This window comes from Hippocampus zosterae, chromosome 2 (genome assembly GCF_025434085.1).
Source record: "Hippocampus zosterae strain Florida chromosome 2, ASM2543408v3, whole genome shotgun sequence".
NCBI classification, from domain to species: domain Eukaryota; kingdom Metazoa; phylum Chordata; class Actinopteri; order Syngnathiformes; family Syngnathidae; genus Hippocampus; species Hippocampus zosterae.
Genome location: NC_067452.1, coordinates 5,831,267 through 5,845,352, shown reverse-complemented (window position 1 = coordinate 5,845,352; position 14,086 = coordinate 5,831,267). Strand labels below are relative to the sequence as shown.

Here is a 14,086-nt window from a genome sequence, read left to right as displayed (position 1 = left end):
ATCCGTTTTTTTTCCAAAATAAAAAATCTGATTCCCAAATGAATAAAACGGAAGGAATACAAGTTATTTATTCTTTCTGTGCAGCCCGGCACCAAATGACCCGCGCCCTGGTACCGGACCGTGGACCGGTGGTTGGGGACCCCTGTTCTAGGCCATAAGATAATCTATGACATAATCACAAAAATGGAAACCTATACTACGGGCTGAATAAATAACTCGAGACAAATTCTGGTTCGAACATTTATATTGTGAATTTCGGTTTATAAGGAAGGACACATTTAATCAATTTCCAACCATTTAGGCCCCACATGAGCACATCAATAACTTACACAGAACTGTAGCAAATATCCTGTTAAGGACAGATTAAAAAAAAAAAAGAAATACACCACAACCATGTTAGAATAAAAGAGTAGCACGTTGAACCCATTTCATGAGGATCTTTCTCTTTTAGGCTTGACCATGTGAGTTTAACATTTTCCATTGGTCTTTATCATCCCCTTTAAATAAAAGCCAATCTCCTTCATCTTTACTAGTGATGGACATATAAATGTCATCCTGACACATGTTAAAATGTTGGGACAGCGCAAGCACCCTGATGAAAATGAAGGCATTGCTGCAAGCAGTTAGGCTGAAGACTTTCATGGCACCACAAAGAATCCATATACAACAGACCCACTAATCCGAGAGCAACATTCAAGTCTTATGTGCACCTCACATGAATTTAATGTTTCCCATGATGGTGTACTTGATGTACTGTACAGTATCCTGTGGAGTATCCTTCATGTGGACGAATCCAGCCTGCTTCCTGGATTGTTGAGATGCGACATGGTGGATGGATTGGGGGCAGGGGGGAACAGCAAGGAAGCAGCAGCTGCAGCAACTGTACAAATGGACTAAAAAAAAATATATAATAATAATATGGGGGGTGGGGGGGGGGCACTCCGCAACAATTTCCCTCCAGTTGCCTTGAGAGGTCCATGGAAAATTTTTGCATGAGTATTTTCCCCCACGTCTGCAGAGCGTTCAATCTCCCACCTCCCCACAGTGTGCAAGACTTAAAGAATAAGGCCTCCTTCTTTGCTTTTGTCCCGGGATACGACCATTTATAAAGACAGCACAAAGCTTTTGCAGATTTTACGCTCTCTATTATGGACATTGTGTGGATGTGAGCCATTCATGCCTAACTTCCAATGTACATTCCATAATCACATCTGACCAGATCTTTATTGATCTTAATATAAAAACACTCCAATTGATCATTTAAATAATTTCACACAAAAGCAAACAAGCCCAATTCTGCATAGGCCTCTTACTCATGTACATGCATGTGCTCAATGCATGTTAGTATGAGTCCCACGCAGCAATCACACACATGCACTCGCATTTACAACCTGAACAAGGTCCGTTTTTTCCTTTCCAATATGCAGGAACAGAAGATGGTACTGGGTTTGGGTCCAACATGAATCTAGTCTCATTTCCTAAATTAATTTGGAATTTACTTCAAATGCTTAATGCACAAGATTTATCATTATGAGTTTGGGAGAGTTAATACTTCATGTTTTATTTGGCAGTAGGATCGAAGCTACATGCTAAGAGAGTCAATGTTGAAAATCCTGAGCATTTGAAAAACGTAAACCCTCGCTGACCAATTAGCTTTTGGTATGTACAGTACAACAGCAATTTGTTATTGTGCTCCCAAACAGGTAGAGCAATAGTCTGTCATTCTAAAACGTTTTTTTTTTCACCACTACCCAGTAAGCTTGGTGGCATCCCCCCGTTTTGGTGGGGCTGGTGGGGGTCCTCGTCGTAGTGTTGCATAGCCTGAGATGTTCCCGGACAAGTAGCCATCATTTCCTCCATTGCTTTGCTTTCCCTCTTCAAGGAGCAGCTCAGGGGGCGGCGGCGGCAATGTCATGTCATCCACAGTCCCAGCAGGGTCCATTTTGCCTTGCTTACCCACAGACTTTCGCTTGAGCGTCTGGTTAAGATCTGCAAGGAAGTTGGGCTGGCCTGAGCTGCCCTTTGGTGAGGTGGGTGGAGGTAGCTGTGGTGGTGGTAGCGGTTCTGGCGTAGTGTTGCTACGGCGCACAAGTGTCGGTGGAGGAGTCTTTTTCAGGGAGCTCTTACCCCAAGTGGAGTTGTTAATAATAGAGACTGGTGGGGGAGGAGGGGGAGGAGGGGGAGGAGGAGGAGGAGGAGGAGCTTGAGGCTGGGGGTTCACCACAGCTACTCTTGGAGGTCCATTACTATGAGAATCGTTCCCAGGAGGAGGTGGAGGCGGGAATAGCTCAGACGGTGGCGGCGGAGGAGGGAAGTAGCCACACTCAGCTGGAGGGGAGGGGAAGTCGCCGCCGGATTGCTTCGCCTGGCTGACTTTGGCCTGAAGACCCAAGGACAGGTTGGCCAGGTTCAGCTTACCGGGTTTTGGGGGTGCACGGGGTCCTGCTGAGGGATCCTTTGACGGAGACCAAGTGGAGGCAGCGGTGGGAAATTGGGAGGATGAAGAGGTATTAATCTCCGGGGCAAATTTACTGAGAAGGTTCCTCCTGGATTCTTCATAGGACGCAGTAGAGTTGGACTTGATACTGGAGTTCCTCTGGGGGGCCGGAGGAGGTTTTTTACCTATTAGGACAGAGGGCGACGTCCTCACGGGTGACCCCATAGTTCCAGGGGGAAGGGGTGGGGGTGGTGGTGTTGGACATGAGGCAGGGGCCGACGGAGCCGGTGGCGCTAGTGGTGGGGGAGGAAAACCAGTCCTGTTGACTTGAACACTGTCCGGAGGGGGTGGGAACTCTGAAGACTGTACCTGTTGACTGCCAGCAGGCTGCCATTTTGGTTTGGACTTGACTGCGGGTGGGGAGAGTGGGACTTTGGGGTTCTCCGTGTGATTGGCTACTTGGGTTGAAGCCCCTGGAAACTGACTTGCGAGCTGTTTCACCAAAGACGAGACTGGGGGCGTTCCTGTGGAAATAGGCGGGGGCTTTGACAGACTGTGCTGCTTGGGAAGAGTCGGTGGAGGCTGGTTGTAGGTGGAGCCTGTTTGGAGACTGAATTGCTTCTTGAGGGGTGCAGGCGGAGGAGGGGGTGGCGCGGGTGGCAGTCCACCCATGGTGGCTGGTGGTGGGGCAGGTGGGAAAGGTGACACAGGTGACACAGGTTTGGGGGCAGTCTGAGGAGCAAATCCTGGGGTAAAGGATTTGGGTGGTGCCGGTGGAGGAGGTGGGAACTGGGCCGGTACTGGGAGCTGCTGAGGAGGTGGTGGGGGTGGGGGCGGAGGAGGTGGTGGAGGTGGGGGTGGAGGAGGCGGCGATGGAGTTGGAGCAGGAGGTGGGGAGTCATCTACTTCTCCATTCGCAGGCAGGAGATCCCGTGGCGGGCTGGGAAACCTCTCTTTCAGTTCACGCTTCATCCCAATTGGATTCGTTGACTGGCTGATGAGAATCGCCGCTGACGGGGGAAGGGGAGGAAATACTACTCCGTTGGCCTGGGGAGCCACAGGCGGGGGGATGAAGCCGGCGGGCGCGTTAGGACTCGGAGGGCCGTACTTCAGTGCCGCCATGGCAGAACCAGGAGTTGGCATAGATGGTGGCGGAGGAGGAGGAGGTGGAGGCGGGACATTAGTCCTTGCTGCAATGTGATTCACATTTGGTTTGATGTGCAACTTTGCGGTGGGCGGTGTTTGGGATGGGGGCGCTTGTTGGGGATGCATTCTGTGGTGACTGCCAGACTGGTTCTTGTTCTGCAGTCTGGTTATTGTACTGAATTTGTACATGTTGAGAGCTGGAGAGTAGTGCGACATGGTTTGGACTGGGGGTGGTGGAGGTGGTGGTGGTGGTGGTGGTGGTGGTGGAGGAGGCGGAGGCGGTGGAGGAGCTGGCTGTTGCTGAGGGGGGGACACGTGGCTGTAGTTACTGTCGCTGTTTGGCGGCTGTTGGGACGGCACAAAATTGTAGTTGCTTACTTTCGGCGAATGCTGATTGTAGTTTGCATGCGTCTGGTGCTGTTGAAGTGATGGTGGTGGAGGCATTTGGCTGTAGTTGTTCACAGGGTGTGGTGGCTGTTGAGGGGGCACGTGGCTGCTCATGGTGTGCGGCTCCTTATGTTGCAGCACTTGTGGAGGCTGCTGCAAGCGCTGAGGTGACTGCGGATGGGGCTGCGGGACCTGTTGAGGCGACTGAGGCTTCGGGGGCAGGTGCTGCTCAACTGCCTGTGGTTGAGGCTGTTGCTGCGGATGAGCCTGAGGGGAGGTTGTCAGGGCTTGGTGGTCGACTGAATGCTGGCTGTGATGACGGTGACTGTGGGAAGCATGGGGCAAAGTGGCTCCTCTGGAAGCCTCCATTCGCATCTGTTTGAAGCAGAATGTGTGGTAGGGTAAGGAGCAAACAAGACATGCAAGTAGTTTTCAAGATTTTACCCCCGGAGCACAATTGCCAGATAAGCTGCTGGCCTGTGTCAGAGCTGCAAGAGCGTCAGGTGCGAGAAGTGTTCAATTCGCAGCCTATCTCACTCGGTGTGTGTCACGTTCCGGTTCTTGGCCTGGCCAGCAGGTGGCAGACTGAGCGGACTGGCTGATTGCACACCTGCTGCCAATCTTGCATTTGGGTACTCTGTATTTAAGGACCCACGAGCTGTCTGCTTGTTGTCGGAGTATTAGGGGTGTTCAAACGTATTAGCATCGGTGCTGCACCGACGTATTTTGTTGCGATATATCCTACACCGGAGCAAATTTTGTGGAGCGTTCACACGTAAAAAGCTGCTGTCTGAAGCGAAGCGTGTTTACCCCGGTGCAGCCCCACTTGTGTTCACACGGCAGTTTCTGCAGGTGCGGCCGTGCAATACGATAGAAAACAAAGAGCTGTCGTGTTGGTTCTTTTTAAAACATACACTTTATTAATTTGTTAAACTCAAGCAACTACAGGCACGTCCTTCTCCTTCTCGGTCTCCGTGCCTAAATCGACGATGACTTCAATGACACTCAGAAAAGCAAATATATGATGCGGCAAACAGAAAATCAAGAGAGGAAATCACAAAATAAATACTATGGGGGGGGGGGGTGAACACACAACAGAGGAACAAACTACACAAACAACTCTGAGACAGTCCAGTCTCCTACAAAAGGAAAGATGACGGAAGTACAACAGAGCACGAAAGCAACGTATTCTAGCCGTTATGTAATCAACTCTTCTCATGTGTCGCGAGTCTGCCCCTGTAGCGTTCACACGTACAATTTTACATCGGTGCTGCCCCGCAAACGAGCATTTGCTCCGGAGCAAATTTTTAAACCACCTCCTTGAGCGAGGCTAAATTTGCTCCGCTTTAAGCTGTTTTCAGGGGCTACACCGGTGTGACTTTGCAGGTGTGAACGCTCTACAGGGACAGCCCCGGTGCTGCACCGGAGCAAAAGTTGCAGCGTGAACACCCCTATTGTTTTGCCTTGCTGCTCTCCTTGCTCATTGACCTTTTCTGTAGAACTCGTCGTGTTTTCGCTCTCTCTGTACCATTGGTTTTGTAAGTATGGTTTTTGTTTTACTGAATTGGCTTTTGCTTGAGTGAGTTGGATACATTGCATTTCGTTTGTGGACTCGGGTTTGTTTTCTTTCCTGGCTCTTTGTGCAAGCGCTTTTGCTTATCGTTTAGTTTTGGGTTCCCTAGTTCTTGTTTTGACCAGCGCTTTATGTTACTACTTTGTCAGTGCAATTTTCGTATATTAAACATTTTTGTTATGGAATCCCTTGTCTCGAGTCTCCAATTTTTGGGATCCAAAACATGAATCGGATCATCCGAAACGTGACAGTGTAGGTATTGTCATTGACATATTCAGCTCACAATCCATCTACCATAATTTCTCCAAAATAACGCGGGTATTAAAATACGCACACACACATACACACACACACAAAATATATGAGCATCGAGTTGTGACATTGAGTCCACACTGCAAGCATACACGACTCACTCCAAAGAAAACTTTTCAAAGATAAGTGTGCTTCCCTTTACGCGGACAAAATACATGTCTGAACACAAGAATAATTACTCACTTTTGAACATGGACACCAGCTAATTGAGGGACCATAAAATACAAGAGTAGCCTGTACGGTATTATGTATCAAATACACATGTTCGTGTTACTCTGGAAAAAACGAAGGGCTTTAGAGACAGCTTCAGTTGACTTCTGTCTTTAAGAGACAGGCAAATAAATTCTGTCTTTACTGATACACTTGTAATGTACTAATTCATCAGGGATGCAGTGCACACACAGCTTTTGAGTCGTCATACCTTGGTGTTCTCCTCTAATTGAGTGCCTCTCTTCCATGCCTCTGAGAAAATGGAGCTCACAACACTCTGGGAGCGACCATGAGACCCTGTGTCCACGCCGCTGTCTGATTGGCCTGAATGATTCGATTGTGATTCTAGAGGCGCAAATAAGGATGGAAAATGAATTTAGAACTCAAGGTGGATAGCATCTCATTTTTTCATACTACAAATGACCAACCGGGTATGCTGGCAGAACTGGAGCCGGAACGAATGCTAGAGGTAGATAGAGAGGACCAATCGTAGGCTGCCTCTGTTCTTTTCATGGCCTCCTGGTAGTTCATATAGAGCTGCTTCCCATACTGGATGCAGAGCACAATCCCGGACGGGAAGGGTTTTCCATTTCCATTTTGACACAAACATGATTTGCGTTGGACAGAAATCTGATTGTTAAGGGCTTGCTCACCTTTGCAATTCTAATTCCATTCACCCACTGGTGCAAGGTCCTGACATCATCGCAGCACAAATACTTAATATATTGTGACTTCTTCTGGATCTGTGGATGCTGGATGACAACAACACTTGTCAGTGCAATTCCTCTACTGTAGAATGAGCAAGAGACATAACGTGTGCCCTGCATAGGCCCTGAAGAGGTCCAATTACTGGCTTTACCTTCAAAGCCAGGCAGTAGTCAGTCGGAGCTTTATATTTGCTGCGATAGTCTTGCCCATAATAGACATTAACGTGGTCCAGTTGCAGGAAGCACACAAGATCTCTGGATGCCTGGACAAAAAGGAGACGATGTGATGAACGGGAATTGACTTGCCGTTTCTAATGTAACAAATCTGTAAAGAAGTTACAATCAGAAAATACCAAAGAGCGGCCTTCTCTTCTAAACCGAATTCACATGACTATGCCGTTTTTTTTTTTATGGTGGGACTCAAGACTCACTGACCTTGGCTTTGCCTTTGGGGACATAGTAGATTCCAGAAGCCCTGAGGAGGAAGTAGCGCTTCTTCCATGACTTCTTCCCATCATCCTTTAGCCACAGCACACCTTCAATCTCAGGCACTGACACGGAGCCGCCGCAGAAGCACTCCTGAAAATTGATGTTGAAAGACTCGTCTTTTTCCTCATTGGAGGAGGACATGTCATGATGTGGTTGTTCATCATCCCACCTCTAATAAGGCCTCCTTATTCCTGTCAGCCATTTCTGTAGTCTCCTTACGCCCCAACAAGTAGTTCTGGATAGAGAAGATTAGTTGAGGGGGTGAAGGAGGAGACGGTGTTAAGTCAGTGGCTCACTGCGTCTGACGTTGAATTCATTATTTACGTTGACTCGCTTTACAGCTTTGACCTACTAACGCTCCAGCACAAACACGCCCTCGTTTGCTCTCCAAGAAATTCAGGCACCACGGAGGATGCGTAAACTACGCGTTGGTGTCTACAGCCTGACAAGGGCTATTCAGCATGCAACCCATCTGCTCCCTGCTCGCATGGATGTGTGGCGGTGCTGTGACCAGGCACCTGCGGGTTCTTGAAGAGAGCATATTTCTCGATGCGCTCGATGAACATGAGCTTGTTGTGACTGTCCCGCGTCCAGTTCAACAGATTCTCCACCAAGTTCTCGTGATCCTCAAAAATACGTTCTGACCAAAGGAGAAGAAGAGATTAAGATGCAATCGTTTTTGATCAAGGTGATGCACAAATGGCAACCGATTGGAGGAGCTGGACATTGACCACAAAACACCCCGATATGTTTTTGACGGGAATACGTGTACAGATTGTTAACGGTGCAACAGAGGACTTTTTTAATTTGTAACATTTTTACATAAAAAAAAAATAAAAATCAATCAATCAATTTACTCCTTAGAACTACCATTGTCAAATATAGCCTCAAACCAGGCTCATTGTCACTCTTCAACAATTTATGTGATTCGGTTCAGGAGTCTCCATTACCCATTTGCAGCTCTGTAATAGTTTCCACCAGTGACCAGTCTGGGCTGTAGCCACAGTGCGACTTGTCCAGCAGGCTGTCCAGCACCTGCCTGACCGTCTGCCTCTCGTCCACCATCATGGTCTTGGAACTCTCGTCTGACATGTGGACCCTGATCACCAGCTGGGAAGGTCGAAAAGTCGACAAGTGATGCTTTATTACTTTTCAACATTCGATTTTTATCTGACCTAGTTATTCTCCTAGATCCGGCGGGGTGAAGTGAGGCTTCTTGCAAATTCTGTATACAGAGGTATTAACGGGTCGCAGTGTGACCATTAAAGACCAACTTCCAGTAATCTGGTCTTGCATCTAAATCGCACCAAAAGTCGAGGAAGATTAAATTCAACTGAACGTGACTAGCACATGCATGTGCCAAATCCAGCCTTGCACAGCCCTTCCCGGTGTGAAATTGAGTAAAACCCTCAATCGCTTGACCTCCCCATCGCCTCTCGCTGATCCTAGCGTCCAATCAGTGTCCGGGTTCACGGGAAATTTGGATGAATGACAACGCCAAAAAAGCTGCAGACGTGGGGCGTCTGAGACATTTGGTCCAGGTTCTCGTCCAGCCACCAAACCAGAAATAACTCATTCCTACTCTGAAAGCTCCAATGTCAAAAGGACACCCAAAATCTTGAGACGTTTGGAAAAACGCAGAGAGTGCAGCCCTCGACAATAAAACCTTTTAATTCTCCAATACACACACAAAAAAATGAAATTGCTCCCTCACATGGAAGCAGCTCGCTCATTGAAGAAACAGAAGGGAAAAAAATGGCATCTGCACACCCTATATCTGTCTTTGCAACCTCTTGCAGATGCACGCTCACGATCAAATGCTGCACTGACCTACTTTCGAGGCTGTGAATGAAGTTCACAAAGGAATGCAGCATGCAGCGAATGTGAGAAGACAGCCGTATCGACGCGAGTCACAGAAGCTTGTGATGATGAGACGGAGCGAGGAAATGACACACAAAAGGAAGGGAGGCCCCTACCTTTTTGACTTGCGCCTCTTTGATTTTCTCCAGGGCTACTCGGATCTTCTCTGCCTTCAGCTTGGCGGCGTGCTCCTCCTGAATGGTTCAAAGAGCACCTTGGTTAACAGACTAAGCATTCACACACCAGACTGCTTGCGCGCTCCTAACCTCGCTTCATCCTCACCATCCTTGTGATTATTCATCGACTACTAAGAGGACAACTTCATGAAATAGTTATCGGTCTTCCACTTAACATGCAACAAGACCTGGATGTGATGGCGCAATGAAAATACGAGAATGCATTTGCCTTTGTTTTACTCACCTGTCCTCTCCAACAAGATGCCATCACCTCCATTCTGCAGGTCGCCAAGAAAACACCTCTTTGTGTTTCAAGAGACTAACTGATCAACAAACGCGGTGAAGGCAAATCTCATCTATCGCTACAATGGTCCAATGCAAATATGGCGCTTCGTTCGCCCTCCTTGGTTCCCCTCTAGATTTTAAGGGGGTTGCAGCAGCTCCCTTTGATCCCTTGTACGAGGAAAGCGAGACAATACAAGGAGATCCTCGGAGAGCGCTACGAGCTTCCGATGAGCGTGGGATCAGTTCAGAAAGCCTCCACGCCCCCCAGTCACGGATAATATTGGCAAAAGACAAACTTCCAAAAGTGCCATTAAAAAAAAAAAAAAAAAAAAAACTGAGAAAAATTGGACCGTACGTCTTCCAGGATGTTATTTGAGCAGATGTACTTCATGACAAGTGCACGTGAAATGAACACAACTTGACTGCTAACAGAAGTAAAGAAGGAGGCCCCTCCTCCTTCTAACCCCCCCCCCCATCTCTCTCTCTCTCCGTTTCTCTCTCTTTGTCGTGCCCAATTGAGGGACACCCACAGCAGGTCTGCTAACCCAATGAGCTCCATTCCCATGCCTATTTCTTTTTGAACCAATCAGGGCCATGGGGGTGGGGGACCGTGACCAGGACTGACCTCAGCACTAACAAACGAGGACAAGGACAGAGAATTTGGGTAAAGTGTTGAATATTTCAAAGTGTGTGTGTGTACGTTAGCTGAGAGTCTCAAGGTGGGGGTATTGAAAGCCGCGCTTCAAGCCTCTTACCTCCTTGACCCAGACTACCACTTTCACATGACTGGCTCCAGCACTGTTTGGCTGACACATCCTGCGCAGCGGCAGGCTTTTAGTCGCCTTTAGTGTGAGAAACAAGGTCACACGGTTTGGGCAGGCTCACCAGTCACACTGTAGCATGAATCTGCTACACATCTCCGTTTTCCATTGTTCCTTCGGCGCATCTCATGCACGCACTTTTTCATCCCGCGCGCACTATTTTATAGATCTTCAAAAATGGAGCCACAGTCAAACAGCAACGCAACACATAATTTTTCAGGCGGGTCGCACAAAACTACACGACTCATCAAAATCGCACGCACACTTTGGAGTTGTGCTCCTAACACACCCCAGTGGAGATTATGATGGACAATATCTATGTCGATATGGACTTAACCCACTTCCCCCAAGACCTGGTTTGCAGACCTGCAGATGACGAGGAAAGAACACCTGAGCAAGGCAATGAACCCGTATCAAATTCAAAGCAAGATCACCACACCATGTCATATATGGCCGGCAAAAGTGTGGCGTTGGAAATGCACTAAGTGACAAAGGGTTGTCAGAGACGTCGTTTGACACCCCTTCTTTTCTTACTCACAGAATTGCACGGCTAAATAATTAATGATTGCTGCATCTTTGCTGAAAATTAGTAGAGTGCACCTATGCAAGTGAAAGGTGACGGTGATTATAGGTAGGCACATCTGTGACGTGCATAGAAGCAGAGAAGAGCGTGAGCATGAACTCAATATAGGAGAGACCTCCCCCCCCAAAAAAACCCAAAACAAAACAAGGATACACTTGAAGAAATTCACCTTAGTCAGGAGGTGAGAAGGCTTTCCAGCTATGCTTTTCAGAATAAGGGAGGTTTCTTGATCCAGATAGGAGTGCTTGGGGTGAGAAGAACAAAACGGAGAGGAAAGGAAAAATCAAGGGGTCAATGTCTGGTCATTCTTGGAGGGAGTTAATCATCATTACATGCTACCTGCACTCACAAAACGTTGGAGATATTCGGCTTTGGGTAAAATTTCAGCATGTACCTCCACTGTCACTAAAAGCTTTCTCTGGAATGACCTCCCACTGAACATTCGGCAAGCCTCCTCGATGCCCATCTTCAAAGCCCTCCTCAAAACTCACTTGTATTCTTTAGCATTCGACTCAGCATGACTTAGATTTGTTCTTGATTTTACTGTTTGGTGCTTTCTGCCGCCTTTATTACCGATTTGTCTTACTGTTTATTGTGCATGTTAAATTGCTCTATGTACAGCACTTTGTATGCAGCGATGGCTGTTTGAAAGTGCTCTATAAATACTGTTCACTTGACTTGACTGACCTTTTCGAAACTTTTAGAATGCACGTGTCAAGCTATTAAGTGCTTCAGTAGTTTTTGCACAAGTTCTCTCTCGCTGTTCTCTCACAATTGGTTGATCCATGGACATGAAACACCAGTTGTGAATTTTGCCATTCGGCTCCTCAACAGCGAGTTGTATGAAAGTACTGAAACGGTAAAAGGTTGGACATTCACAAGTTTAGAGGTCAAATAAAGTTCAGCGGTTAAGGTTGTACTACATGTCCGATTCATAGAAGAATTTGACCCTAAAGCGGATTATCCTGAGCTTTCTGTGAGGAGTGTATACTTTGCTATGAAGCGTGAACGTCGCAGTCCAGTTCAAAAAATTAAAAGGTGATGCTTCGAGTTAAAAGCTGCAGCAAGGGAGCACTGAATGTTAAGCGCACAAAAGATGTACCGTACTGCGTTTAACAAATTTATTCCAGCATCAGGATTTGTCGATCATTTTGAGATACAGAGGACACCAAATATTCCTGACAGCTAAAAGCAAAAATCCCTCTATATGATGGCCATCCAATTACATTGAAAAAAAAAAGAATCCCTTAAAAAAATTGCGAATAGCTGAACATCAAAATGCATTTTTCTGTTCAGCAATGCAAGTAAACAACCATAATTGAGACGTTAAGAAATAGTGTTTTCCATTTTTTGTACAACGCTCAATTTTCACATTCACGGCTACCTCCTTTAGGATTAAAAGTACAATTTTGGTTAAAATGCTTCATTAGCTTAACAATGAAGTAATTAGCAATGGTGTTCATATCGGGCGGCTGTGTGTGGCATAAACCTTACATTTGGTGATGGTGTAGTAAATTTTGTATTTGTAGAATAGCCTCATCGGACTCATCGGAGCGAGATTAGGTGCCGAAAAGTCGAATAAGATCCCATCCCAAAAGCTGCAGAAAATATGATGTCTTTACAAAGAAAGTTTTGGAGTGTCACTGTCAGGACATTCATTTAGAACACTTTCTTCGAGTTGTTGTACTTTGAAGTGACACGACATCATACTGCAGCTGTTTCGAATATTTTGGGTCGTTCTGAAATGCCTGTCGGTATGATGTATGTGCAGTTCTACGCCACAAGCATACGAAAAACACAGATAGTACATCTCCGACAGTGTAAATCAAAACTGAGCATTATCATTGTCAAGACAGATTATTGGGAACACATCTCTTGTCACGGATGATGGATGGATCGCATTAGATTATGCAGCTGTACCTAATAACGTGGCCGTGCCTGAATTCTCAGGTTCAAGCAACAGCATCAGGCAGTCGTGTAGAACCGAGTTATCATGCATGCGCACAGTCACACCCACATGGACAAACATGCACTTACGGTGGCCCGATCCACTTCATCCTCTTGTGAGGTGAAGTCAAGGTGCCGCCTAGCCGTTTTACCCTTGGCCCACCGCAGTGTGACATGCTGGAAACGTGCATGTGTGCAGATGGAGATAGAAGAAATGATGCAAACATAAAAGATGAACACATGCAAGGTCGGAACAGAGGTCACAGTGCGTGCCAAACTTCACGGAACTAACAGAAACATTTGCCGTTTCTCACGTGCGTATGAACCTTACCCTTGGCGATTGTTAAAAATGTACAAAAGAGTGAAAGGAGTCATTCAGGAGCAGTCACGTTTAGAAGATTACAACACCCTTATTAGCAAACTCCCCAAAGCAAAAACAATAAGTGTGCTGTATTTGCAAACACATGCATCGTCTCACATGCTTTGTGGTTCGACGTACACAAAAACAACCAGATTGAGGGAAACCGGTCGACGCTTTGGAAATGACCGCCTTTCATGACAAATCAGATTGTGACTGTTAAGTGCACACAGAAGCCGACACACATTGTGAGCGAGCTTTTCATGTCATACCTCCGTGCTGGTTTGGTTTTGTCTCTGTACAGTCGGGCTGCTCCTCTCGTCCACCTCTCCACCCGCCATCCCTTTATCAATGTCAAGGGAGTCCATACTGGAGGCCGACGCACACGCGGAGTTTACGCTCGACCGCTGGGATGGAGCCTCCTGTTCGCTGACCGCGCCAACCGAGCCCGTCCGTCGATGTTGCTGGCCGCCTCCAGACGAGCCAGACGAGGGACGTCTTAACGTGGTGGACGAGAAGGAGGATGAGGATGAAGAGGATGACGAGGACGTCTGACGGGCGGCTTCGTCCATGCTGAGAGAGGCCTTTTCCAGCTGAGAGGTGATGTCATCCAGGGAAATGTTGGAAGCCACAGGGCGTGCGGTGACACTGCCGCCTCGCACCGTGTTGGCCGGAGATGCCCGAGTGCTGCTACTGGCACTTCCTGCTTGAGGATTGTGCATTTAAACAACACAAGCCCTGCATTAATGCATTTCTTTACAAAGACCGACAAACATAGACAATATGGATGAAAAG

At 47.2% G+C, this 14,086-nt stretch overlaps 2 protein-coding genes across 9 annotated transcripts in view; one reads left to right on the top strand and one right to left on the bottom strand.

Annotated features, from left to right (window-relative positions):
* The window catches only part of rpl31 (ribosomal protein L31), a 237,082-nt gene that overhangs the window by 45,409 nt on the left and 177,587 nt on the right, over positions 1-14,086 (top strand). The window lies entirely within an intron of this gene.
* Positions 227-14,086, bottom strand: part of raph1b (Ras association (RalGDS/AF-6) and pleckstrin homology domains 1b) — a 32,481-nt gene continuing 18,621 nt past the window's right edge. For 2 of the 8 annotated variants that reach the window (XM_052058679.1, XM_052058678.1), the window contains 13 exons: positions 13,564-13,997; positions 13,024-13,110; positions 11,156-11,230; positions 9,238-9,315; positions 8,212-8,371; positions 7,780-7,901; positions 7,431-7,496; positions 7,208-7,351; positions 6,925-7,035; positions 6,719-6,817; positions 6,494-6,614; positions 6,277-6,410; positions 227-4,345 (listed from right to left, as the gene is read on the bottom strand). In XM_052058679.1, the coding sequence (XP_051914639.1) occupies positions 1,748-4,345; positions 6,277-6,410; positions 6,494-6,614; positions 6,719-6,817; positions 6,925-7,035; positions 7,208-7,351; positions 7,431-7,496; positions 7,780-7,901; positions 8,212-8,371; positions 9,238-9,315; positions 11,156-11,230; positions 13,024-13,110; positions 13,564-13,997 (4,229 nt within the window). In that variant the 3' untranslated portion in view covers positions 227-1,747. Of the gene's footprint in view, positions 4,346-6,276; positions 6,411-6,493; positions 6,615-6,718; positions 6,818-6,924; positions 7,036-7,207; positions 7,352-7,430; positions 7,497-7,779; positions 7,902-8,211; positions 8,372-9,237; positions 9,316-9,541; positions 11,036-11,155; positions 11,231-13,023; positions 13,111-13,563; positions 13,998-14,086 lie in introns of those variants that run through there. The other 6 variants (XM_052058680.1, XM_052058683.1, XM_052058684.1 and 3 more) reach the window with 6 other exon arrangements.